General features: G+C 45.2%; 1 protein-coding gene across 1 annotated transcript in view; it reads left to right on the top strand.

Moving 5' to 3' along the window:
* The window catches only part of LOC120046553 (calcium/calmodulin-dependent protein kinase type II subunit gamma-like), a 136142-nt gene that overhangs the window by 50674 nt on the left and 59484 nt on the right, over positions 1-25984 (top strand). The window contains exons 3-7 of the mRNA XM_038991896.1: positions 4171-4230; positions 13715-13769; positions 17533-17598; positions 22649-22721; positions 24973-25075. Coding sequence (XP_038847824.1) covers positions 4171-4230; positions 13715-13769; positions 17533-17598; positions 22649-22721; positions 24973-25075 — 357 coding nt within the window. The remainder of the gene's footprint in view (positions 1-4170; positions 4231-13714; positions 13770-17532; positions 17599-22648; positions 22722-24972; positions 25076-25984) is intronic.

Raw genomic sequence — 25984 nt, 5'->3', positions numbered from 1 at the left:
TTAAAAGTGTACTTACACCAAGATTTCAACATTCAAATGAATTGGGTTGCATAGAAAACATGTTGTTATAGTGAATTCTGTTTTAATCCAAAAACAGACCTTGTCAATATTTTTGACGACATTGCATTTTTATACTAATGAGCTATTGAGAGAAGCGACTGAAAATGATATGTCACATATTCTATTGATGAGGTCACATTCTTTCTGTGGGCCATGTAACAAGTCAGACAGATGATTCCAGCACCTTGCAGCCTGTTGGGATGACTGGGAGGCTCCGCTTCCCAAATCCCAAATCCTAGACGGGGACAGGAGCGTGAGAGGGGGATTAGGGAGGCTAGAGGCCTACTCCGTTCTGCATCGGCGTAGTAACAGACACATAACACACACATCTGTCCCTCTGGAGCCTAACAGCTGGTGCCAAGGTCTGGCTGAACTTGGCCCACAATCTCTCTCCTCATCCCACTGTACCATCTCTTTATCTGCCATTCTATCCATCTATCTGTCTATCCAATCCGTCCATGAGGGCTACAATTGAGCAGTAGATTTAAATACTGCCCACCCACGAACGTTTGGATATGAACACAGACACACGAGCGTTTGCATGAGACACACACACAGACACACACACACATAGTGCCGCCCCTTACTATTAGAGTCATTAACTGGACATTGATTGTATTAGAGTCTGAGCCCAGGAGACTAATTTAACTAAGTGCAATAGGCTTGTGCTGCTGTGTGCTTCTACATCTGCATTGCTTGCTCTTTGGGGTTTTAGGCTGGGTTTCTGTATAAGCACTTTGTGACATCTGCTGATGTAAAAGGGGTTTTATAACTAAAGAAATACATTGAATCGATTGATTGTGCATTGTTATGTGTTCTAGTAGACAGATGGCATATATGCAGGGAGGTGTGCCCCTTTCTGTTCAATTAGGTAATTTCAGGAAACATTTTCAGCAAGGAAAAAACATGGTCACACTTTAGAATAGGGAACACATGTTGATATTGACAGATGAGGCTGCACTGCCTGAATGACTGTATATTTATGTATATGTATCTTGTTGATGTATGCATGTATGTATGTACACTATATATACAAAAGTATGTCAACACCCCTTAAAATTAGTGGATATAACATCGAGCACACAGCCATGCAATCTCCATAGACAAACATTGGCAGTAGAATGGCCTTACTGAAGCGCTCAGTGACTTTCAACGTGGCACCGTCATAGGATGCCACCTTTCCAACAAGTCAGTTCGTCAAATGTCTGCTCTGCTAGAGCTGCCCCGGACAACTGCAAGTGCTGTTATTGTGAAATGGAAACGTCTAGGAGCAACAACCGCTCAGCTGCAAAGTGGAAGGCCACACAAGCTCACAGAACGGGACCACCGATTGCTGAAGCGTGTAGCCTGTAAAAATCGTCTGTCCTCGGTTGCAACACTCACTACTGAGTTTCAAACTGCCTCTGGATGCAACGTTAGCACAAGAACTGTTAGTCGGGAGCGGCATGAAATGGGTTTCCATGGCCGAGCATCCGCACACAAGCCTAAGATCACCATGCACAATGCCATGCGTCGGCTGGAGTGGTGTAAAGCTTCCCACATTGGACTCTGGAGCAGTGTAAACGCGTTCTCTAGAGTGAATAATCACGCTTCACCATCTGGCTGTCTGACGGACAAATCTTTGTTTGGAGGATGCCAGGAGAACACTACCTGCCCCAATGCATAGTGCCAACTGTAAAGTTTGGTGGATGAGGAATAATGATCTTTTTTTTTTTTTCATGGTTCGGGCAAGGCCCCTTAGTTCCAGTGAAGGAAAATCTTGCACGAAGCGAAGTCCATACAGAAATGGTTTGACAAGATCGGTGTGGAAGAACTTGACTGGCCTGCACCGAGCCCTGACCTCAACCCCATCAAACACCTTTGGGATGAATTTGAACGTTGACTGCGAGCCAGGCCTAAACGCCCAACATCAGTGCCCGACCTCACTAATGCTCTTGTGGCTGGCTGGATGCAAGTCCCTGCAGCAATGTTCCAAAATCAAGTGCAAAGCATTCCCAGGAGAGTGGAGGCTGTTATAGCAGCAAAGAGGGGACCAACTCCATTTTGGAATGAGATTTTGGAAGAGATGTTGGACGAGCAGGTGTACACATACTTTTGGTCATGTAGTGTGTCTACCCCCAAGCCATAAGACTGCTACATAGTACGGGTAGCTGTTTGGTTAACTATCTGTATTGACTCTTTTGGCACTAACTCATTTTCACACTATGCACACACACTGGACCCACACATTCACACTGACACTCCAACACATACACACACATACACACACTCACACCTTCACTCACACATAACACGTCCACACTGGCACACACTCACCACACACACACACACACTTCCACACTCATCACATACGCTGCTGCTACTGTCTATTATCTACCTGTTGCCTAGTTTCTTTACCCCTACCTGTATGTAAATACAGTATCTACCTCAATTACCTCGTACCCCTGCACATCGACTCGGTACTGGTACCCCATGTATATAGCCAAGTTATCATTGCTCATTGTGTATTTATTCCTTGAGTTACTATTTTTTTCTTCTTCTTCTATTATTAGTAGTAGTAGTGTTTTGTAATGTTTATTCTGTTCTGCATTGTTGGGAAGGGCCCGTAAGTAAGCATTTCGCTGTTAGTCCACACCTGTTGTTTTTTACGAATGTTTAACAAATAAAATGCGATTGATTTGATGTCAGTGTTGTCATGATACCAGAATTTTGACTTCGATACCCACGAAACTCGATACTGAAACGATATTCAATACTGAAACAACACTCGATACTGAAACGATATTCAATACTAAAACAACACTCGATACTGAAACGATATTCAATACTAAAACAACACTCGATACTGAAACGATACCACTGCGTATTAGCTAAAGTTACAGAATAACCACTGGGCTTTATTTTTTTAAACATTGAACAATATGTTGCTAGCTGGTAGAACAACTAAAATATCAACAAGATCCTCTTCTATATTCCATTTCTTTCAAAAATAAAACAGAATATTAAGTAACAGAAGAATATCTAACATTTTCCTTATGCATAACCATATCTGAGACTCACCTAAACCGTTTTACATATCAGTGTAAAATTGTTGTTAATGTTGTTTTGCAACTAAACCTCCCTTACACTGCTTTGTAACACCTTTTGCCTAGTCGTTTCGGTGGGTTGGCCCTCATCATCTGCTCTGTAAGCAAAGTATTCTGGAGCCTGTTTTGTCAGCAAGCTGCGGGCGTGGAGGAAGAAGCCATGCTGTCTGCATTTTCTCTCCTTTCACTTGCTTCTAAAAAGTGGCTCCCGCTGTGTCAGTCGCATGCAGTAGCTTACTACTGAGCTAGCCAGGCTAAGAAGATTCAGACAAATGACTAGACAGACTCGATCCTCATTATCCGTATATGACGCGAAAGACATTTGACAGAAGTACAGAAAGTAACAAACATTGTATTACCAAACCGTTTTTCATGTTCTAGTATCGTAAAAGTACAGAACTTTCGGTATACCGTGCAACACGTATGCATGTATATAACATACATGATGTATAGGGATGTGCCTCCCAGTCCCATTGCCCAATGGTGGTTTGATTTTTTTTGTATTTAATTTCTCCCCAATTATGATCTTGTCTCATCGCTGAAACTCTGTAACGGGCTCAGGAGAGGCAAAGGTTGAGTCATGCGTCCTCCGAACAAGCCACGCTTCTTAACACCCGCTCGCTTAACCCAGAAACCAGCTCCACCAATGTGTCGGAGGAAACATCGTTCAACTGATGACTGAAGTCAGCCTGCAGGCGCCCGGCCTGCCACAAGGAATCGCTAGAATGCGACGAGCCAAGTAACGCCCCCCTGGCACAAACCCTCCCCTAACCCAGAAGACACTGGGGCAATTGTGCACCGCCCTATGGGACTCCCGGTTGGTTGTGAAACAGCCTGGGATCAAACCCGGGTCTGTAGTGAAGCCTCAATCACTGCGATGCAGTGCCTTAGACCGCTGCTCCACTCGGGAGGCCATCTTTATTACTTTTATTTAAGACCAATCCTGCAGAATATCGACTTAACAACAGAAAGGTGTGTGATTGTGTTGATGTTCTGACACGTTTCCTTTTCCTCTCCCCCTCAGATCATCAAAAACTGGAACGAGAGGCCCGCATCTGTCGCCTGCTCAAGCACCCCAACATAGGTGAGTGGCTCCTACTTAGCATAGTAGGCTAAATAAAAGTGTGCCTGTATGGTAACCCACCTGACAGGATGAAACCGAGGCGACATCGTTTTGTCTAGTTGGTGAGCTGGCTAACACGATAGCGGTTATTCATGCTCGGCTGGTTGCCTAGCAACAGGGGAAGTCTCTTTGCTGCACATTTGACCGCTGACAAAATCTCGTTGGCTGTCCAGAGGAAAAAAATTGATTTGAGTGGTTAAATTCTGCCCAACATTTTAGCCACGTTGTTATGAAGAGCATTGAGGGTGTCTCCAGTGTCACATGGTGTCACAGAAGCACTTCATGGAAGAGAGTTAGGGTGTAGGCAAATGGAGCCAGCCAGTTAACTGATGCCCACTTGTGTGGGCCATTTGCATGGTGCGACTGGTGATGAGGAGTCAACCCACCACCGCATGCAAACTCAGGGAAATGACACAGTCTTCACCTTGCCTCACACTGCAAGCCAGCCTCTCCCTCCACTACCAGTGAATGTGTGATATGCGTGCGAGTGTGTGCAATGTGCGTGTGTGAGATAGGTATGACAGGAATGTATATTAGTGAGATTGGTGTTAGTGGTGAGCTGTGTGGCTGAGGATGGGGGCATGTGTGTGTGTGTGTGTGTGTGTGTGTGTGTGTGTGTGTGTGTGTGTGTGTGTGTGTGTGTGTGTGTGTGTGTGTGTGTGTGTGTGTGTGTGTGTGTGTGTGTGTGTGTGTGTGTGTGTGTGTGTGTGTGTGTGCGCACAGGTGGGTGAGAGCAGCAGCAAGCAGGCCAGGGAGCTGCGTGTAATTACACTTTCAAAGCCACAGAGAGAAAGGGGTGGGTAGAGAGGGAGGGAGGAGAGAAAGAGAGAAGAGTACATAGCACCGCATGAATGCATCTTCTCGTACTGCCATCGATGCTCATCACCTAGTCACATCTTCAAACTAAACACACATGCAGAGCACCTACTTCCCCTTTCTTTTTTCCTTCCCTCTGCATTTCCTCCTTACTTTTGCTTTCACTTGCTTCTTGTTTCTATCTTCTGCATCCACCTCTCCTCGCAATTGCTTTTCCCTTCTCTCATCCTCCTCTTACTGCTCTACCTCTCTCTGCTTCTCTCTGTTCTCCAGCAGCATCTCATTCTGGTCCACCTGCCTTCCCCATCTGTCTCTCACCTCTCCCCTTCTCTCTCTCCCTCTCTCTCTCCCTGTCCCAGATTGTTCTCTGTCCCCTGAGGCACACTCCTTTTCTCTCTCTCTCTCTCTCTCCCTCACCTCACCTCACCTCACCTCACCTCACCTCACCTCACCTCACCTCACCTCTCTGTCAAAGGTACAGTCAAAGGGACAGATTGTCATGTTTTCTGCTTGGACTGCAGATAAACTCCTAACAAAGGGAGTAATTGAGAGAGAAAGGAGAGAGAGGGTGAGGGAGGGAGGAATGGAGTGCACAAGGAGTGCTCTGCCGCTGGGCAGGCTAGTTCATTCCAACACACACACACACACACACACACACACACACACACACACACACACACACACAGACTCTCTTCCCCCTCACTGTAGCTCTCTTTCTGCACTCATAAACACACAAGTGACAGACAGTGCAGGCAGTATACACACATGATTCACACACATGATTCACCTACCCTTGGCATATACTGTTGGCCATCTTGTCACACCTCACTATACTCTCTCACACACTCTCACGCATATACAGTACAAACACACACTTACACATCCACACATTGACTCACACAAACACACATCCTGTGCCTTGAGCAATATAGATGATGTGTTGAAGCATAGGGCTCCTTAGTGGCGCAGCGGTCTAAGGCACTGCATCTCAGTGCAAGAGGTGTCACTACAGTCCCTGGTTTGAATCCAGGCTGTATAACATCCGGCCATGATTGGGAGTTCCATAGGGCGGCGCACAATTGGCCCAGTGTTGTCCAGGTTTGGCTGATGTAGGCCGTCATTGTAAATAAGAATTTGTTCTTAACTGACTTATCTAGTTAAATAAAGGTTAAATAAATAAAACAAATATTAATAAGTGCCTGAGCATTGGAGCAAACGGAGCAGCTGCAAAATAGGGGTGCAAATATATGTTTTTGCTCCCACGCTTTGTACCAGAAAAGTATCATGCTCCATTGGGTAATTTGTCATTTTCTATGATTAGTAATGTTTTGAACTAGTCTGTATTACAATAGATATGTTTTTTTTATTTTTATCATTGTGACAGTGTTTCAAACAAAAAAAAAGTAAATAGAAGGATGTGCATGAGTCTCTTTAACCAGAGATCATTTATTTTTCAAATACTGTAAAACTATTTGGTAGAATGTGCTTAGATTTTTTTTTTTATGTTGACTTGAAGACAACGTTAAATTGCTTTGACTCTAGAGTTCCAAAGACCTACATGTGCAAAAAAAAGAAAAGAAACCAAGCCAAACATCACTCATGCCTACAGAAATATAAAAAGTATCTAACTACAGTCCTTGCCAAATGACAACAGTTTTATCACAAATTCAAAATGGTAATAATGTGTTCCAATAACTAGCTGCAGTTTTGGAATAATTGCGTCCCGTTTATTTTCCGCTTACACGGAACCCAAACCGGCTGCGCGCGTGCGTCATCGTGCACTATCGTGCATAAATGTATTTTGTCCCCCTACACCAAACGCGATCACGACATGCAGGTTAAAATTTTAAAACAAACTCTGAACCAATGATATTAATTTGGGGACAGGTCGAAAAGCATTAAACATGTATGGCAATTTAGCTAGTTAGCTTGCACTTGCTAGCTAATTTGTCCTATTTAGCTAGCTTGCTGTTGCTAGCTAATTTGTCCTGGGATATAAACATTGAGTTGTTATTTTACCTGAACTGCACAAGGTCCTCTACTCCGACAAATTAATCCACACATAAAACGGCCAAACAAATCGTTTCTAGTCATCTCTCCTCCTTCCAGGCTTTTTCATCGTTGAACTTATATGGTGATCGCATCTAAACTTTCATAGTATTACCACGACAACCGGCAAAACAGTTTGTCTTTCAATCAGCAGGTGGGTAACTGCTTCTATAAACCAATGAGGAGATGGGAGAGTTAGGACTTTCAGCTCGATCTGCGTCAGAAATAGGAATTACTTATTTTTTAGCCCTTGGTAACGCAGACGCTCGTTGACGCACGCGAGCAGTGTGGGTGCAATAATTGAATAACATGGATTTCTAAATTTATTTTGTGACGCTCGACGTGTCCGGTCTGGTCAGCATGTTAGGCTACTTTGCGAACTGGGCTTGAAAACAGGTGGTAGGCCTATACCCTACGATCCAAAATGCAATATGGTTTGATGAGAACACTCACATTTTGCCAAGGCCGTGTGGCCGACACCAAGACACACGCGGACAGCAGTGGACGCATACATTCTGTCCAAATGACAATCACCAAATGTCATTACACTTTTTGGTGATTTCTGTAACAGATGTCTCTTTCCATCCGCAACTGGTTGGAGGCTGTAAATATGTTGTGAGTGGATGAATGTGCACGGGTAGCCTAGTAAAGGAGCCCTTTGAAGTGATTGTTTGACAATCAGACAAAAACATCATGACTGGTTGTGTTGATGCCACAATAAAAAGGTAATCCGCACATATAGCTGGATTAGGCAGCCGCCAAGAGCGACAGTTTGACGGAGAGGTCATTTTCCAAGCTAAACTGACCAAGACGTGCCTCCAACAACACATAACACCTCACATTATTCTGCTCAAAAACAATGAGAACTTCTCTCACCCAGTGGGATGAGGGCTATTTCGGTGAGCGCTGATGCCACCCCATGATAAGCAGTGCCCACTTTGTCGAAGGCAGGGGCGCAAAATATTTAGCTCCATGCCCAGCGCGCTTCTCCAGGGTGCTGTTGGAGAGACTCAGCGCTTCGGCGCTTCACCAACACTCCATCAACTTAATTTAGCCTTACATAAAGGATGTAGCCTATGGTAGAAAGAGTAGCACCCTATGTGGATTTTCTGTAGCCCATAGACTGGAGACCATCTGTATTACAATGTCATGAGACTGACACTTTTTCAATCATTAGCTTATTAATGAGGAGAGAGAATGCAGGAGAAAGTCAACTAAAAAGGCAAGCGGGCAGACATCAGCTTTGGAGCAGCTGCGGCATAATCAAACAGAGGTGGGCAGCAAATGGTGCTGAAAGTAATTAATTTCAGCAATTGTCTGCATTTTAATTTGACTTAACTAACAACAAGGGCTTTGTTGGAGCCTATTTCGTCCTATTCAAAACAATGTGGAGGTCGGCCTACCCGTTTGACAGATGCAATTATGCTATCCATAGACTTGTCGGTTTTGTCAAATCCTCCTATACTGTCACCACGCACTCTTTAAATACCTCCGTGTCTGGGAAGGGCTTGGTGTGTTCGGTTAAAACCAGGGCTCAAACTGAGTGAGGGTATGCAATACACTTTGGTAAAGAAAATGGCAAAAGGATACCTATTGGTAACTTTATAGAAAACAAAAGAATACAGATAATATATAGCGTTCTATAACAATGCATAACTCCATGATGCCTTGTGCTAGAAACAAGCTTTAAAATGCCCACAAAAGACATGACTCTGAGGCATGTGGGGATATATTGATTTGTCTCTATGACATTCTGAAGTTGAGCTGCAGCCTTCAACATTTTTTATTTGATATTATGTCCCTATTAATTGAGCTTTTCACTTTCTGAAAAGAGAAGATGTTTAAACCCAGGCAGCTTTTAGGGAAGCAATTGGCAAACCTGTTACTGTCAATCCTAAATCGCGCTCCAGCCCTCGACGTCGCCAGGTCTACTAACCACCGGTCTGGCAACCATCATTCTCCATCACCTTGATTACTCTCCCTTTCTTTAGCCCTCAGTAGCCTCAGTCATCAGTCAGTGTTGGTTTTGTCACGTTCAGTACGCTTCTCCTGTTTTGCTTATCTGCCTTTGTCTTATGATTAAACTCACCTTCTGCACCTGCTTCCTGACTCCCAGCATACAGTTGAAGTCGGAAGTTTACATACACTTATGTTGGAGTCGTTAAAACTCGTTCTTCAACCACTCCACACATTTCTTGTTAACAAACTATAGTTTTGGCAAGTCGGTTAGGACATCTACTTTGTGTATGACACAAGTCATTTTTCCAACAATTGTTTACAGACAGATTATTTCACTTATAATTCACTGTATCACAATTCCAGTGGGTCAGAAGTTTACAGACACTAAATGTCCTCTGGTCTGATAAAACAAAAATATAACTTTTTGGCCTTAATGACCATCGTTATGTTTGGAGGAAGAAGGGGAGGCTTGCAAGCCGAAGAACACCATCCCAACCGTGAAGCACGGGGGTGGCAGCATCATGTTGTGGGGGTGCTTTGCTGCAGGAGGGACTGGTGCACTTCACAAAATAATAGAAAATTATGTGCAATAATTGAAGCAACGTCAGTCAGGAAGTTAAAGCTTGGATGCAAATGGGTCTTCCAAATGGACAATGACCCCAAGCATTCTTCCAAAGTTGTGGCAAAATGGCTTAAGGACAACAAAGGCAAGGTATTGGACTGGCCATCACAAAGCCCTGACCTCAATCCTGTAGAAAACGTGTGGGCAGAACTGAAAAAGCGTGTGCGAGCAAGGAGGCCTACAAACCTGACTCAGTTACACCAGCTCTGTCAGGAGGAATGGGACAAAATTCACCCAACTTATTGTGGGAAGCTTTTCGGCTACCCGAAAGGTTTGACCCAAGTTCAACAATTTAAAGGCAATGCTACCAAATACTAATTGAGTGTATGTAAACTTCTTACCCACTGGGAATGTGATGAAAGTAATAAAAGCTGAAATAAATCATTGTCTCTACTATTATTCTGATATTTCACATTCTTAAAATAAAGTGGTGATCCTAACTGACCTAAGACAGGGAATATTTACTAGGATTAGATGTCAGGAATTGTGAAAAACTGAGTTTAAATGTATTTGGCTAAGGTGTATGTAAACTTCCGACTTCAACTGTATATACGTTACATTTGCTGACCCCTGCGGTACACCTTTCTAGTTTAGTGGGGATAGGAGGGGGTGGAAATTGTTTCTTGGCTAGTGGCGGCAGAATGTCCAGGGGCGGGCCTGTCAGGTCCATAAATGTTTTTGATGCACGGGCACGCACACATAGGAGGTCCCGTACTGGGAATAAATTAAATCTATGTTCACCCCTGTAGATGATATCATGTTTTTTACTATAAAATAGGTGTGTCTTGACTGTGATAAGGGCTCGGGAAATGTTTCTGTTCTGCTAAATTAACAAAATAAGGTTATGCCATTGCACAGCCGTAGGCTTCTACGAGCAAGTGCCACTGCTGAGGTTACTGCCTTTTTGAAGATTGTCTTCCATTATATAATATAACCAGTTGATATTACAGTTTCAATACATTCATCTTAATTGGCACTTGCTTTTTTATTGACTGAATATACAGTCGTGGCCAAAAGTTTTGAGAATGACACAAATATTAATTTTCACAAAGTTTGCTGCTTCAGTGTCTTTAGATATTTTTGTCAGATGTTACTATGGAATACTGAAGTATAATTACAAGCATTTCATAAGTGTCAAAGGCTTTCATTGACAATTACATGAAGTTGATGCAAAGAGTCAATATTTGCAGTGTTGACCCTTCTTTTTCAGTTTGTCAGAATTTGTGGGTTTTTGTTTGTCCACCCCCCTCTTGATGATTGACCACAAGTTCTCAATGGGATTAAGGTCTGGGGAGTTTCCTGGCCATGGACCCAAAATATCGATGTTTTGTTCCCTGCGCCACTTAGTTATCACTTTTGCCTTATGGCAAGGTGCTCCATCATGCTGGAAAAGGCATTGTTTGTCACCAAACTGTTCCTGGATGGTTGGGAGAAGTTGCTCTCGGAGGATGTGTGGGTACCATTCTTTTTTCATGGCTGTGTTCTTTGGCAAAATGTGAGTGAGCCCACTCCCTTGGCTGAGAAGCAACCCCACACATGAATGGTCTCAGGATGCTGTACTGTTGGCATGACACAGGACTGATGGTAGCGCTCACTTTGTCAAGATTTTTTCCGGATGCCCCAAACAATCGGAAAGGGGATTCATCAGAGAGAATGACTTTACCCCAGTCCTCAGCAGTCCAATCCCTGTACCTTTTGCAGAATATCAGTCTGTCCCTGATGTTTTTCCCGGAGAGAAGTGGCTTCTTTGCTGCCCTTCTTGACACCAGGCCATCCTCCAAAAGTATTCGCCTCACTGTGCGTACAGATGCACTCACACCTGCCTGCTGCCATTCCTGAGCAAGCTCTGTACTGGTGGTGCCCCGATCCCGCAGCTGAATCAACTTTAGGAGACGGTCCTTGGGCACCCTGAAGCCTTCTTCACAACAATTGAATCGCTCTCCTTGAAGTTCTTGATGATCCGATAAATGGTTGTTTGAGGTGCAATCTTACTGGCAGCAATATCCTTGCCTGTGAAGCCCTTTTTGTGCAAAGCAATGATGACGGTACGTGTTTCCTTGCAGGTAACCATGGTTGACAGAGGAAGAACAATGATTCCAAGCACCACCCTCCTTTTGAAGCTTCCAGTCTGTTATTCAAACTCAATCAGCATGACAGAGTGACAGAGTGATCTCCAGCCTTGTCCTTGTCAACACTCACAGAGAATCACTGACATGATGTCAGCTGGTCCTTTTGTGACAGGGCTGAAATGCAGTGGAAATGTTTTTTGGGGATTCAATTCATTTGCATGGCAAAGAGGGACTTTGCAATTAATTGCAATTCATTTGATCACTCTTCATAACATTCTGGAGTATATGCAAATTGCCATTATACAAACTGAGGCAGCAGACTTTGTGAAAATTAATATTTGTGTCATTCTCAAAACTTTTGGCCACGACTGTACAGTATAAAGGGTAATTTTGCAATTAGGATTGGTTCTCTGTAATGGTTATGATAAATTAGGCATTATTGCGGACTGCTGGCATATAGATACCCCCCCCCCCCCTTCAGACAAAGTCAGGGGCCCATGTGTTGAGGGACATATCACTAAGCCCCTGTGCGTTGAGTGGAGTAGGCATTGGAAGCCTGTGTGTTCCCGGTTTAAATCCAGGTATTCCGTGGTAAGCACAGAAGCGCACTGGGAACGTCTACATTGTTGCCTAATAAACCCCCAAGCTCCCAACCAGGATGGGGACCCTTTTGTTCCCACAGAGACAAAGCCAGGCATGGGTGTGTGTGTCGTTGGGATGGGATGTGGTGTGTGTGTTGTTGGGATGGGGTGTGTGTGTTGTTGGGATGGGGTGGGTGTGTTGTTGGGATGGGGTGTGTGTGTTGTTGGGATGGGGTGCGTGTGTTGTTGGGATGTGTGTGTGTGTTGTTGGGATGGGATGTGTGTGTGTGTGTGTGTGTGTGTGTGTTGTTGGGATGGGGAGCGTGTTGGATGGGGTATGTGTGTTGTTGGGATGGGGTGCGTGTGTTGTTGGGATGGGGTGCGTGTGTTGTTGGGATGGGGTGCGTGTGTTGTTGGGATGGGGTGCGTGTGTTGTTGGGATGTGGTGCGTGTGTTGTTGGGATGGGGTGCGTGTGTTGTTGGGATGGGGTGCGTGTGTTGTTGGGATGGGGTGCGTGTGTTGTTGGGATGGGGTGCGTGTGTTGTTGGGATGGGGTGCGTGTGTTGTTGGGATGGGGTGCGTGTGTTGTTGGGATGGGGTGCGTGTGTTGTTGGGATGTGGTGCGTGTGTTGTTGGGATGTGGTGCGTGTGTTGTTGGGATGTGGTGCGTGTGTTGTTGGAATGGGGTGTGTGTACGATGGCCGAAGCAGCTGGATGTTCTGAGCTCATTGCTCCATACATCACTGTGAGGTGTTACACACATGAACATACTGTACACTCCCATGCAATCACACACACACACACAGTACATTCAAACTATATCTCTTATGCCAACACATACTGTGTATTATACTGGCCACTGAAGACCGTGAACAGACATGCAACAGGACTTAAGTGGCAGTGCAATAATACTCACTAATGAATGAACCCATGGACACCTGCTGATGTCACTTGAATGAAACAGCTTAAGCTCCAACCTAGAAGGAGCTTCACTTCCACAGCCTGAGGCTACAGGTGATTGAGCAAGTGTGTGTGTGTCCACGCAAATCTCACATCTCGCTTTCCACGAACTGCAGGTCACAACGTGACACAAACGAGCTCTCACTGCCCTAAGTGCGTCCCTGGGGCTCGGGGGAAGCAGAGGAGGAATTGTCGAGGCGGGAGATAAGGGGATAAGAGCTGTGTGTGTGTGTGTGTGTCTGTGTGTGTGTGTGTGTGTGTGTGTGTGTGTGTGTGTGTGTGTGTGTGTGTGTGTGTGTGTGTGTCTGTGTGTGTGTGTTGACTGTTCTTTAACTCTCGCTCTATTTCTCTGTCTGTCTGGCTGTTTGTCTGTCTGTCTGTCCCACAGTACGACTACACGAAAGTATCTCAGAGGAAGGCTTCCATTACCTCGTCTTTGACCTGTGAGTATACTGATACCTGTCAGCCAGTCCCCTGCTCTCTCTGGCCAATATACTCTCACAACTCTCATACTTAAAGGTGCTTATAACACCAGACAATAACATGTGGCTTTGATTGCTGCAGAGGCCACATGTAATGGCTATATGTAATAATTATAAGTCTGCTAAATGACCATATTATTATCATTAATACATCCAATACTCAAAACCATAAGAAATGCTTCTTTGTTTAGTTTCAGTAATAGATAACTGTGATAGTGTGTATGGTTATCAGCAGGTCAAGTGGTGTAGACTGAGAGCCCTTTTGTTACGGGTGTGTACGGGAGGCGAAGTCAGGTGCAGGAGAGCAGAGTAGAGTTAACAGGCGCACTTTTATTCCGGTCAATAAATATGCACAAAATGACATCAAAGTGCCCAAAACACGGAAGATGTACAAAGTCTAGCGCGTGAACGAACCCACATAACAATCAACAATTACACACAAAGACATGGAGGAGAACAGAGGACTAAATACATGCAGTGTGATTAGATAATGAAAAGCAGGTGTGTATGGAAACAAGACAAAACAAATAGACATATGAAAAATGGAGCGGCGATGGCTAGAAAGCCGGTGACGTCGATCGCCGAACACCGCCCGAAAAAGGAGAGGAGCCGACTTCGGTGGAAGTCTTGACACCTTTGTAGAGCACAGTTTAGCGCAGGGGTGTCAAACAAACAGCCCGGAGGATCCAATCCAGCTTGCAAGTGGTTTAAGTATAATATATATATCTATATATAAATACAGTGCATTCAGAAACTATTCAGACCCCTTCCCATTTTGTTATGTTACATCCTTATTCTAAAATGGATTAAATACGTCTACACACAATACCCCATAATGACGAAGCGAAAACAGAAATACCTTATTTACATAAGTATTCAGAACCTTTGCTATGAGACTTGAAAATTGAGCTCAGGTGCATCCTGTTTCCATTGATCATCCTTGTGTCACGTTCGTTAGAATAACTGGACCAAAGCGCAGCGTGATCTGGGTTCCACATCTTTTTATTTCTAGGTGAAACTCACAGCAAAACAAAAACAATACATCTCAAAACGAAACGTGAAGCTAACAATAGTGCTAACAGTCAACTATCCATAGTCAAGATCCCACAAAGTACAAAGGGGAAATGGCTGCCTAAATATGATCCCCAATCATTTACATTTACATTTAAGTCATTTAGCAGACGCTCTTATCCAGAGCGACTTACAAATTGGTGCATTCACCTTATGATATCCAGTGGAACAACCACTTTACAATAGTGCATCTAAATCTTTTAAGGGGGGGGGGGGGGGTTAGAAGGATTACTTTATCCTATCCTAGGTATTCCTTAAAGAGGTGGGGTTTCAGATGTCTCCGGAAGGTGGTGATTGACTCCGCTGACCTGGCGTCGTGAGGGAGTTTGTTCCACCATTGGGGTGCCAGAGCAGCGAACAGTTTTGACTGGGCTGAGCGGGAACTGTACTTCCTCAGACAACGATAAACAGCTGCCTCTGATTGGGAACCATGCCAGGCCAACATAGATGTATAAATCACCTAGATAACCCACCCTAGTCACACCCCGACCTAATCAACATAGAGAATAAAAAGCTCTCTATGGTCAGGGCGTGACACCTTGAGATGTTTCTACAACTTGATTGGAGTCCACCTATGGTAAATTCAATTGATTGGACATGATTTGGAAAGGCCTGTCTATATAAGGTCCCACAGTTGACAGTGCATGTCAGAGCAAAAACCAAGCCATGAGGTTGAAGGAATTTTCCGTAGAGCTCTGAGACAGCAATGTGTCGAGACACAGATCTGGGGAAGGGTACCAAAATATTTCTGAAGCATTGAAGGTCCCCAAGATCACAGTGGCCTCCATCATTCTTAAATGGAAGAAGTTTGGAACCACCAAAACTCTTCCTAGTTCTGGCCGCCCGGCCAAACTGAGCAATCGAGGGAGAAGGGCCTTGGTCAGGGAGGTGACCAAGAACCCAATGGTCACTCTGACAGAGCTCCCGAGTTCCATCTGTGGCGAAGGAAGAACCTTCCAGAAGGACAACTATCTCAGCAGCACTCCAGCAATCAGGCCTTTATGGTAGAGTGGCCAGACGGAAGCCACTCCTCAGTAAAAGGCACATGACAGCCCACTTGGAGTTTGCCAAAAGGCACCGAAAGGACTCTCAGACCATGAGAAACAAGATTCTCTGATCTGATGAAACCAAGATTGAACTCTTTGGCCTGAATGATAAGCGTCACATCTGGAAGAAACCTAGCACCATCCCTACTGTGAAGCATAGTGGTGGCAGCATCATGCTGTGGGGATGTTTTTTCAGTGGCAGGGACTGGGAGACTAGTTAGAATTGAGGGAAAGATGAATGGAGCAAAGTACAGAGAGATCCTTGATGAAAATCTGCTCAGGATCTCAGACTAGGCGAACATTCACCTTCCAACAGGACAATAACCTGAGCACACAGCCAAGACAACGCAGGAGTGGCTTCGGGACAAGTCTCTGAAAGTCCTTGAGTGGCCCAACCCGAGCCTGGACTTGAACCTGATCGAATATCTCTGGAGTGACATTAAAATAGCTGTGCAGCAACTCTCCCCATCCAACCTGACAGAGCTTGAGAGGATCTGCAGAGAAGAATGGGAGAAACTCCCCAAATACAGGTGTGCCCAGCTTGTAGCGTCATACCCAAGAAGACTCGAGGCTGTAATTGCTGCCAAAGGTGCTACAACAAAGTACTGAGTAAAGGGCCTCAATACTTATGTCACGCCTGCTCCCGCTTCCCCTTTCTGGCACTCGAGGGCACCAGGCTGCCCTTCATTATGCACACCTGTCACCATCATTACGTGGATCTGTGCAATATTGGGCTCACCTGGACTGCATTACGTTGTTGATTGTCCCTCTATATCTGTCTGTTCCTCAGTTTGTTCCCCGTGTCAGCATTGATGTCATTACATTTTCCCCTGTCCAGACGCTGTCCTTGTTTGTTTCTTGTCTATTATCCATTAAATGTTCACTCCCTGTACTTGCTTCTCGTCTCCCATTTCAGTTTTACATTTTTAATACATTGGCAAAAAATGTAAAAAAAACTGTTTTTGCTTTGTCATTATGGTGTATTGTGTGTAGATTGATGAGAATAATAAGGCTGTAATGTAACAAAATGTGGGAAAAGTCAAGGGGTCTGAATATTTTCCGATGGCACTGTACAGTCAGGGAGAATAGTAAATTGAAAAAACGATGGACATAGGATCATTTTTTTCACATTTTCATAGGGAGGAAACATATCAAATTTTCAGTGTGGCCCTCCGGACCTCGTTGAAGACTGACTGGGGCCCCCAGGGCAAAATGAGTTAGACATCCCTGGTCTAGTGGGACTGTTCTTATTGCGGAGAGGACAGGCTGACATGTCACCACTCAGACAGCACTGTGTAACTACAGGTCATTCAAGAGAGGGGACACATCTATGGTTAACACCCTAGCCCCAAGTGTTGGTAACATTCTTCCTCAACCAAAACACTTTCTTAATTGTCTTACGCTAAATTGTCTTTTGCATAAACCATGCTTTTGTGTGTGTGTTTGTGTGTTTGTTTGTGCTTGTGTGTTTTGTTTGTCCAGTGGAACATGCTCTCTCTGGGCAGTGTTCCCCGGATTCTCTGGTAGACTGGGTGTGTGCCATCATACCATCATGGTTCCAGACTGGTGTCCATGTGTTGACTAAGCTGTTGTTTCTCTCCTTCCAGTGTCACCGGTGGAGAGCTGTTTGAAGACATTGTTGCCAGAGAGTATTACAGTGAGGCTGATGCCAGGTGGAAACACACACACACACACACACACACACACACACACACACACACACACACACACACACACACACACACACACACACACACACACACACCCCCGTGCACACACACATTGTTAAAACACACTCTCCTACTATACGCACACACATACAGTACAGTGCACACTGTCATTCTACATCACTATTGAGAACACACAACACTCTGTTGCCCCGCAGCCTACATTTATTTAGGCTTCACTTGGACAATTGTGTCCGTACCATAACATGTTTCTTTGGAGACCTTTTGCACATATGAACATACCAGTGGAGGCTGCTGAGGGGAGGACGGCTCATAATAATGGCTGGAACGGAGCGAATGGAATGGCGTCAAACACATATACACCATGTATTTGATACCATTCCACTCATTCTGCACCAGCCATTACCACGAACCAGTCCTCCCCAATGAAGGTGCCACCAACCTCCTGTGGAACATAATGTTCGTTGACATTGTGTGTAACTATACAGTTCCACACTCATGCTTTTCCTCCCTAGGCTGAGTATTGTCCTGGCATGGTGTTTGTGTGCACATGGGCTGTGTGGGAGAGAGTGTGAGACTCAGTGTGGGCCAGGGGTGAGTGTGGCTGTCAGAGGGGGAAGGAAGCTGCAGACAGTTTGTGGACAATATGGAGGCTCTGGCCCAGAGGCCTGCATGTCTCTGTTCTGGCTGGGAAGAGTTTCTCTCCAGGACAGAATCTGGGTCCGGGCTCAACCACGCCACCTGAGCTGCTCATTTAATCAAGCAAAAGGGGAAGCGAGAGAATATGATAGGGTGCAAAATGCCTCCGGGAGTATGACTTTTCACAAGTACAGGGAAAGGAGGGGGAAGAGTATGACTTTTCACAAGTACAGGGAAAGGAGGGGGGGGGGGGGGGGTGAAAGAGAAAGAGATGAACAGGGAGAGAAAAAGAGGAGAGGAGACAAGACAGGAGGATAAAGAATTTGGGGTCGAGTGAGAAAACGTGTAAGCTAGATAAGCAGCCTAATCACTAGAATTCGATTTTGGACGTTTGAGAAGGTCCTGAGAACATTGATATATGCCTTCTACGGCGCTCACAAAAAAAAAAAGGAAAAACAATTGCCCAGAACTGGGCGCAAACCCGTTATGCTCTGTGCCGAAGCACACTGCTCAGACCACTGCGCTGCGGCTGTTCACAGAGCTCTAGCAAGCCGTGAGAATATTTGATGATTCTTGATGGTATGAGGTCGGCAGGTTTGCAGAGCCTTCCCCGAACCATAGCCCTAGCCTTAACCACTCGGAATTAATACCTAAAGTGTTAACCTTTGAGTTGTTTCTGTTTTAACGTTCATCCATAATACGTCGAATTTCGAGGGGAAACTATGAGTTCTTGTTGAGATAAGAGGGAGAGCGGAGAGTGAAGGAGAAAAATGGGTGGAAACGCGCATGTGTGTGTACACACAGGCCTCCTTGAGACAAAGAAGGAGAGAGAGAGAGAGAGAGAGAAAGAGAGAGAGAGGAAGACTTTTACTGGGAATGGCAGTGCTGGTGCCTTTGTAGAGGGATGGAATGGAATGCAGGGTACAGATTTGGCCAAATTTGGCCACAATACATGCTTTTCTCCTGATTACTCTGAACGAAAGGATATTTCATGAGTACCATGCTCCCCTAGGACCCTGTCTCTCATAATATCATCTCTCTTCTCTCTCTCTCTCCTTCTTTTATCATTCATCCCCTTTTCTCTTGTGTTCTTACTCCACTTTTAAATCCAGTCTGACTAGATGGAAAGGGGCTGTTGCTTTTCTTAAATGTATTTATTTATTTATTTATTTTTATTTCACCTTTATTTAACCAGGTAGGCAAGTTGAGAACAAGTTCTCATTTACAACTGCGACCTGGCCAAGATAAAGCAAAGCAGTTTGACACATATAACAGCACAGAGTTACACATGGAGTAAAACAAACATACAGTAGAAAAACAAGTCTATATACAATGTGAGCAAATGAGGTGAGATAAGGGAGGTAAAGGCAATAAATAGGCCATGGTGGCGAAGTAAATACAAATTAGCAATTAAAACACTGGAATGGTAGATTTGACAGTAGATGAGTGTGCAAAGTAGAAATACTGGGGTGCAAAGGAGCAAAATAAATAAATAAATACAGTAGGGGAAGTGGTAGTTGTTTGGGCTATTTATAGATGGGCTATGTACAGGTGCAGTGATCTGTGAGCTGCTCTGACAGCTGGTGCTTAAAGCTGGTGAGGGAAATAAGTGTTTCCAGTTTCAGAGATTTTTGTAGTTCGTTCCAGTCAATGGTAGCAGAGAACTGGAAGGAGAGGCGGCCAAAGGAGGAATTGGCTTTGGGTGTGACAAGTGAGATATATCTGCTGGAGCGCGTGCTATGGGTGGGTGCTGCTATGGTGACCAGCGAGCAGAGATAAGGTGGGACTTTACCTAGCAGGGTCTTGTAGATGACCTGGAGCCAGTGGGTTTGGCGACGAGTATGAAGCGAGGGCCAGCCAACGAGAGCGTACAGGTCGCAGTGGTGGGTAGTATATGGGGCTTTGGTGACAAAACGGATGGCACTGTGCTAGACTGCATCCAATTTGTTGAGTAGAGTGTTGGAGGCTATTTTGTAAATGACATCGCCGAAGTCGAGGATCGGTAAGATGGTCAGTTTTACGAGGGTAAGTTTGGCAGCATGGGTGAAGGCTGCTTTGTTGCGAAATAGGAAGCCAAGTCTAGATTTAACTTTGGATTGGATATGTTTTATGTGAGTCTGGAAGGAGAGTTTACAGTCTAACCAGACACCTAGGTATTTGTAGTTGTTCACATATTCTAAGTCAGAGCCGTCCAGAGTAGTGATTTTAATGCCTGTTTGATGTAACTCAACACATAGCAGCCTCTTAGCTGTTTTAAAAAAAATAATACAATGTGTAAGAGAGTGTAAAGAGTAAAAGAAAAGTTGAACCAACACATATGAAAAAATACTATAGTATACTATGGTATAAATACTATATTATTCACTGTAGTGTTTTTGCGGACTTTACTATAGTATTTATTGTGTTGTTTTTGTGGTACAGTGAATACTGTAGTATTTGCTGTATTATACTATAGTATTCTGTAGTATTTACAGTTCACTATAGTATAAATACTGTAGTAAAATAAAACTGAGTATACCAAACATTAGGAACACCTTCGTAATATTGAGTTGCAACCAGCCCCCTTTTGTCCTCAGAACAGTCTCAATTCGTCGGGGCGTGGAATCTACAAGGTGTCGAAGGCATTCCACAGAGATGCTGGCCTATGTTGACTCCAATGTTTCCCACAGTTGTGTCAAGTTGGCTGGATGTCCTTTGGGTGGTGGACCAGTCTTGATACTCACAGGAAACTGTTGAGTGTGAAAAACCCAGCGACGGTGCAGTTCTTGACACAAACCAGCGCGCCTGGCATCTACTAGAATACCCCGTTTAGAGGCATTTTCCTTGAGGAAACTAGCAAAAATAGCACATTTTCCATAATGTTTGTAGGTAGGACTCGGACTGAATGGATAGGTCAGCGCTTCTGCTTTTTTCTATAACTATATTTACTTTGTAGTATTTACTACAGTGTTTTTTTTCCGATGATACTGTAGTATTCACTATTGTATTCGACAGTATACTACATTCTAAAGTAAGTACTACACATGATCGAGGGATACTACAGGGTGTAGTATAGTATTCTACAGTACACTACAGTTTACTACAGCATTCTATAGTAAGTTCTGTAGTATTCTATAGTAAATTGTAAAAAAAAAAATATGTGGGAAAGACTAGGAAACAGACCATGTACTATCAAACTCACGTCAACATATTCTCTTAAAACATACTGAAGTCGATAATAGCTTTATTCACCATTAAGCCTAGTAGGTGTCTGTTTTACCCACAGACCTTATAAAACTGCAGAGACGTCACATTGGCACTGGCAATGTGTAAAGTAGGGCCAAAAAGCACCAACTTCAGTGTGACTTAAATGTTGCCCATTTAGATGGAATATAACCATGTGTGTGTCCAGCCAGATTGTTGGGAGGATATGACAGATGTGAGGTCGACAGTAGAAAATGGCGCTGAGATGACATGGTAAATAAATCTACTGTCTTGCAGGCTTTTGGTTTAATAGGAAACAGCCCCGTATGGGGAAAGGGCTGAGGCTAGCGAGGTTTCTCTGGCTCCACACAGAGTCCTCTGCACAGTTACTCTTCCCCTCTCTTTCTCTGTATCGCCCTGTCTTTCTCAGTCTCCCTATTTGCTTTCTTTCAGTCTCTCTGTGTCTCTTTTAATTGTTTTCTTTTTTTAGCCCTTTTTTGATCTTGTCTCGTCGGTGCACCTCCTCAACGGGCTCAAGAGGCGAAGGTCGAGTCATGCGTCCTCCGAAAACATGACCCGCCAAGCCGCGCTTCTTAACACCCGCCCCACCAATGTGTCGGAGGAAACACCGTTCACCTGACTACCGAGGTCAGCCTGCAGGCGCCCGGCCTGCCACAAGGAGTCGCTAGAGCATGATGAGCCAAGTAAAGCCCCCCCCGCCCAAACCCTCCCCTAACCCGGAAGACACTGGGCCAATTGTGCACCGCCCTATGGGACTTCCGATCACGGCAGGTTGTGTGATACAGCCCGGGATCGAACCCGGGTCTGTAGTGATGCCTCTAGCACTGCGATGCAGTGCCTTAGACCGCTGCTACAGTGCCTTAGACCGCTGCTACAGTGCCTTAGACCGCTGCTACAGTGCCTTAGACCGCTGCGCCACTCAGGAGGCCCACATTCTCAGTCTCTATCTTTCTCTGCCTCTCAGCCTGTAGTTCTAGAACACTGTTTATAATAATAACAAACAGAAATAGTCATGAATTGGACTCCTGCAAGTGCTCAAAGTGCTTAAATGACAAGGGGAAACGCACCTCATCTGATCCATAAACCAGTACTTTCCATTAGTTCCTACCCCGTACTGTGTATTGTGTGGTGGTTGTGATGTGTCTGCGCGTTGACGTGTGTGTTCTGTGTCCTGTGTCTCCTTTCTCTGCAGCCAGTGCATCAATCAGATCCTGGAGAGTGTCCACCACATGCACCAGCATGACATTGTGCACAGGGACCTCAAGGTGAGTCATCTATCACCATGGCAACGCAACACCTGGGAGGGCTGCGTCATCATGCCCCTGCCCCCAAATCCCTCCCGCTGGCAACCCTACCGACGCATATGCACAAATGTGTGTATATGAAAGCCAATGACAAAGTACACAAAATTCCACACACATGTAAGCAAATAAAAAAAATACAATTCTTTGGACGTCAGAGAGAGTGGCTAATGAAAAAACAACTGACCCTTTCCATCTAGTCAGACTGGAATTAAAAGTAGAGGCACTGAGCCAGACAGTGTGTTTCAGGTGATTATCATTCCCCAGCCTGTCTCTCTCGCTCTTTTTCTATCTATCTCTCTCTCTCTCTCTCTCTCTCTCTCTCTCTCTCTCTCTCTCTCACCCTCACTCTCTCCCCCTCGGTCTCTCCATCTCTGACGAAAGCAGACGGAGCACCATTTGACTTCTAGGGTGACATCACGGTGAATAGACACAGTGCTGGCTGGCCTGGTGATACTTACCACCGCACTCCAGTATTAACAATAGGACACACTCCAAAGAGTTATTTTGTTTTGGTTTGAACGGTGAAAAACAGACCCATTTAGGCATACTTAGCTTTGTCAATAGCAAACCGTTTACATGCGCTAGTCAACAAGATGTGTTGAATATCACGGTGAGCCTCTTGAACGTACAGCTCTTACAAACACGGCACTGAAAGCATTATTACCAATACTACTACAACTACATCTTGTATCACCACCGTTATTCTGTGTACGTGTACCAGTAGAACCATCCGTCATTCAGCTGGCAGGCTGGGAGGCGTTCCATAAGTCCAATGCATTGTTACTACTTTTGCCAGCAGATCCACTGCAGAGACAAGCAGTAAGTGAGGGGGAAATAATGAAGTGTGTGTGTGTGTGTGTGCGTGCGTGCGAAGTGAGTCGGAAATAATGAAGTGTGTGTGTGTACGCATGGATGTGTAAGACTGTTACCGTGGAGTAAGGCCTCATGCCACTCCATTATATGTTTTATGCAATGTCCTTTGGAAATGTAAAAAAGAGAGCGGGGGGGTGGTTGCAATATTCTCTAAAGAATAGAGATGAAAAGTGAGACATACAGGGAATAAGAGAGAAGCTGAGAGCTGTCCTCCCCCCACCACACAAACACAAAGACCATCACAATGGGCTGGCTGCCTGCATGGCATCTCCGGAGGCCAAATGGCTGAAGGTAAACAAGGGAAGAGCGAAGGGGACGAGAGAGATGCTGGTGGCAGCCTGGTTGCCATGGCAACCTGGGTGATGTCACGCCGGAGCGCTCCAGCGCCAGCGTAGACTGTAGGGGGACTTATTATGCCACCTCTAATTCATCACGACGGGTGTAACCTCTCTCTCTCTCTCTTTGTCTCTGTCTCTTTCTCGCTCTCCTCCATCTGTCGACACTCGCTTTCTCTGTCCTTTCTCTTTATCTCTCTTTCTCTGTTCTCCCTGTCTTTCTTGAACTCTGTCTCTCTCCCTCTTTCTCCCTCTCTCTTTATCTCTGTCTCCCTCGCTCCTTTCCTTCTATGCTCCCTGCTCAAGAGAGAGAGAGAAGAGAGACAGAGGCGCACGGAGGAGACTTAGCAAAAATGTCACGCTTCGGTCGCAGGATCAGTCAAACAAAGCCGGGGCCATGAGGGCACTCGGCACTGCACACGGCAGTCACACCACAGCCCCCCTCCACCTGTCCCTGTCCCCTCCCCTGCCCTCCTATTCTCCCCCCTCCCTCCCAACAGCCCCCCATAGGTACTGATTGAAGGTCACACCCCAGGGGTATTTACATTCACCTTCTCTGACCTTCTCTGACCCTCAGAGGCACTCTACGTGTACGCCCACCCACTTCCGACACACATGACATTGAATGATTTATGCCTTTCTTCATTCTCCCCTACAGTACCAGTCAAAAGTTTGGACACACCTACTCATTCAAGGGTTTTTCTTTATTTTTACTACTTTCAACATTGTACAATAATAGTGAAGACATCAAAACTATGAAATAACACATTTGGAATCATATAGTAACCAAAAAAACACTGTTTTTTCATGGATTTTCTGATCCAGATTCCTGTCATGTTTACAGTCAGCATTCATGGACCTCACAGTTCAGTTGAATGACTCAACTCTGTCTGTGCCTTTTATAGACTCTTGAAGGAGTTTCTTCTGCAATTAGTTTTGCCGAATTGATTGATTCTCTTTCTGTCTGTCTTGTCTCCCCTCTATGGTTTGGCTCTGGTTTGTAGCCAGAGAACCTGCTCCTGGCCAGTAAGCTGAAGGGAGCCGCGGTGAAGTTGGCTGACTTTGGGCTGGCCATCGAGGTGCAGGGAGACGAGCAGGCGTGGTTTGGTAAGAGTTTGACTTTAAACATTCAAATGTACATTACATAAAAGAGTAATGCTAGCAATGACAAAGATGGAAGACATACAATGACAGGAAGTCAGTCTTCAGACTTCCTCTCCTCTGACATCAAAAACTACTGACCGGTATCCCATCTTTTCTTTCCAAAACACTTGAGCATGCTGTCTCTGACCAACTCTCTCGTAATTTCTCTCAGAACGATTTTCTTGTCCCTAACCAGTCTGGCTTCAAGATGGGTCACTCAACCAAGACTGCTCTCCTCTGTGTCACGGAGGCTCTCCGCACTGCCAAAGGTGTCCCTCTCTCTTCTGTTCTCATCCTCCTAGATCTATCCGCTGCCTTTGACACCGTGAACCATCAGATCCTCCTCTCCACCCTCTCAGGGCTGGGTCTCTCATGCTCTGCACACTCTTTACATCCTACCTGGCAGGCCGCTCCTACCAGATGATGTGGAGAGGATCTGTGTCTGCACCACGTGCTCTCACTACTGGTGTTCCCCAGGGCTCAGGTCTGGGCCCTCTCCTCTTTTCTCTAAACACCAAGTAACTTGGGTCCGTCAAATCCTCGCATGGTCTGTCCTATCATTGCTATGCAGATGAAACTCAACTACTTATCTCCTTCCCCCCTTCTGATCCCCGTGCCTATCTCTGCTTGGATGTGGGGCCACCACCTCAAGCTCAACCTCGAACAAGACAGAGCTGCTCTTCCTCCCTGGGAAGGCCTGCCGCGCTCCAAGACTTCTCCATCATGGTTGACAACTCTACGGTGTCCCTCTTCCAAAGTGCAAAGAACCTTTGCCTGACCCTGGACGACACCCTGAGGTTCTCTGCAAACATCAAAGCTCCTGCATGCTCTGCAACATCTGTAGAGTACGACCCCACCTCACACAGGAAACGG

This window comes from Salvelinus namaycush, chromosome 4, assembly GCF_016432855.1.
Source record: "Salvelinus namaycush isolate Seneca chromosome 4, SaNama_1.0, whole genome shotgun sequence".
NCBI classification, from domain to species: domain Eukaryota; kingdom Metazoa; phylum Chordata; class Actinopteri; order Salmoniformes; family Salmonidae; genus Salvelinus; species Salvelinus namaycush.
Note: the sequence above shows the minus strand (reverse complement) of the source record. Positions and strands in the feature narration are given on the sequence as shown.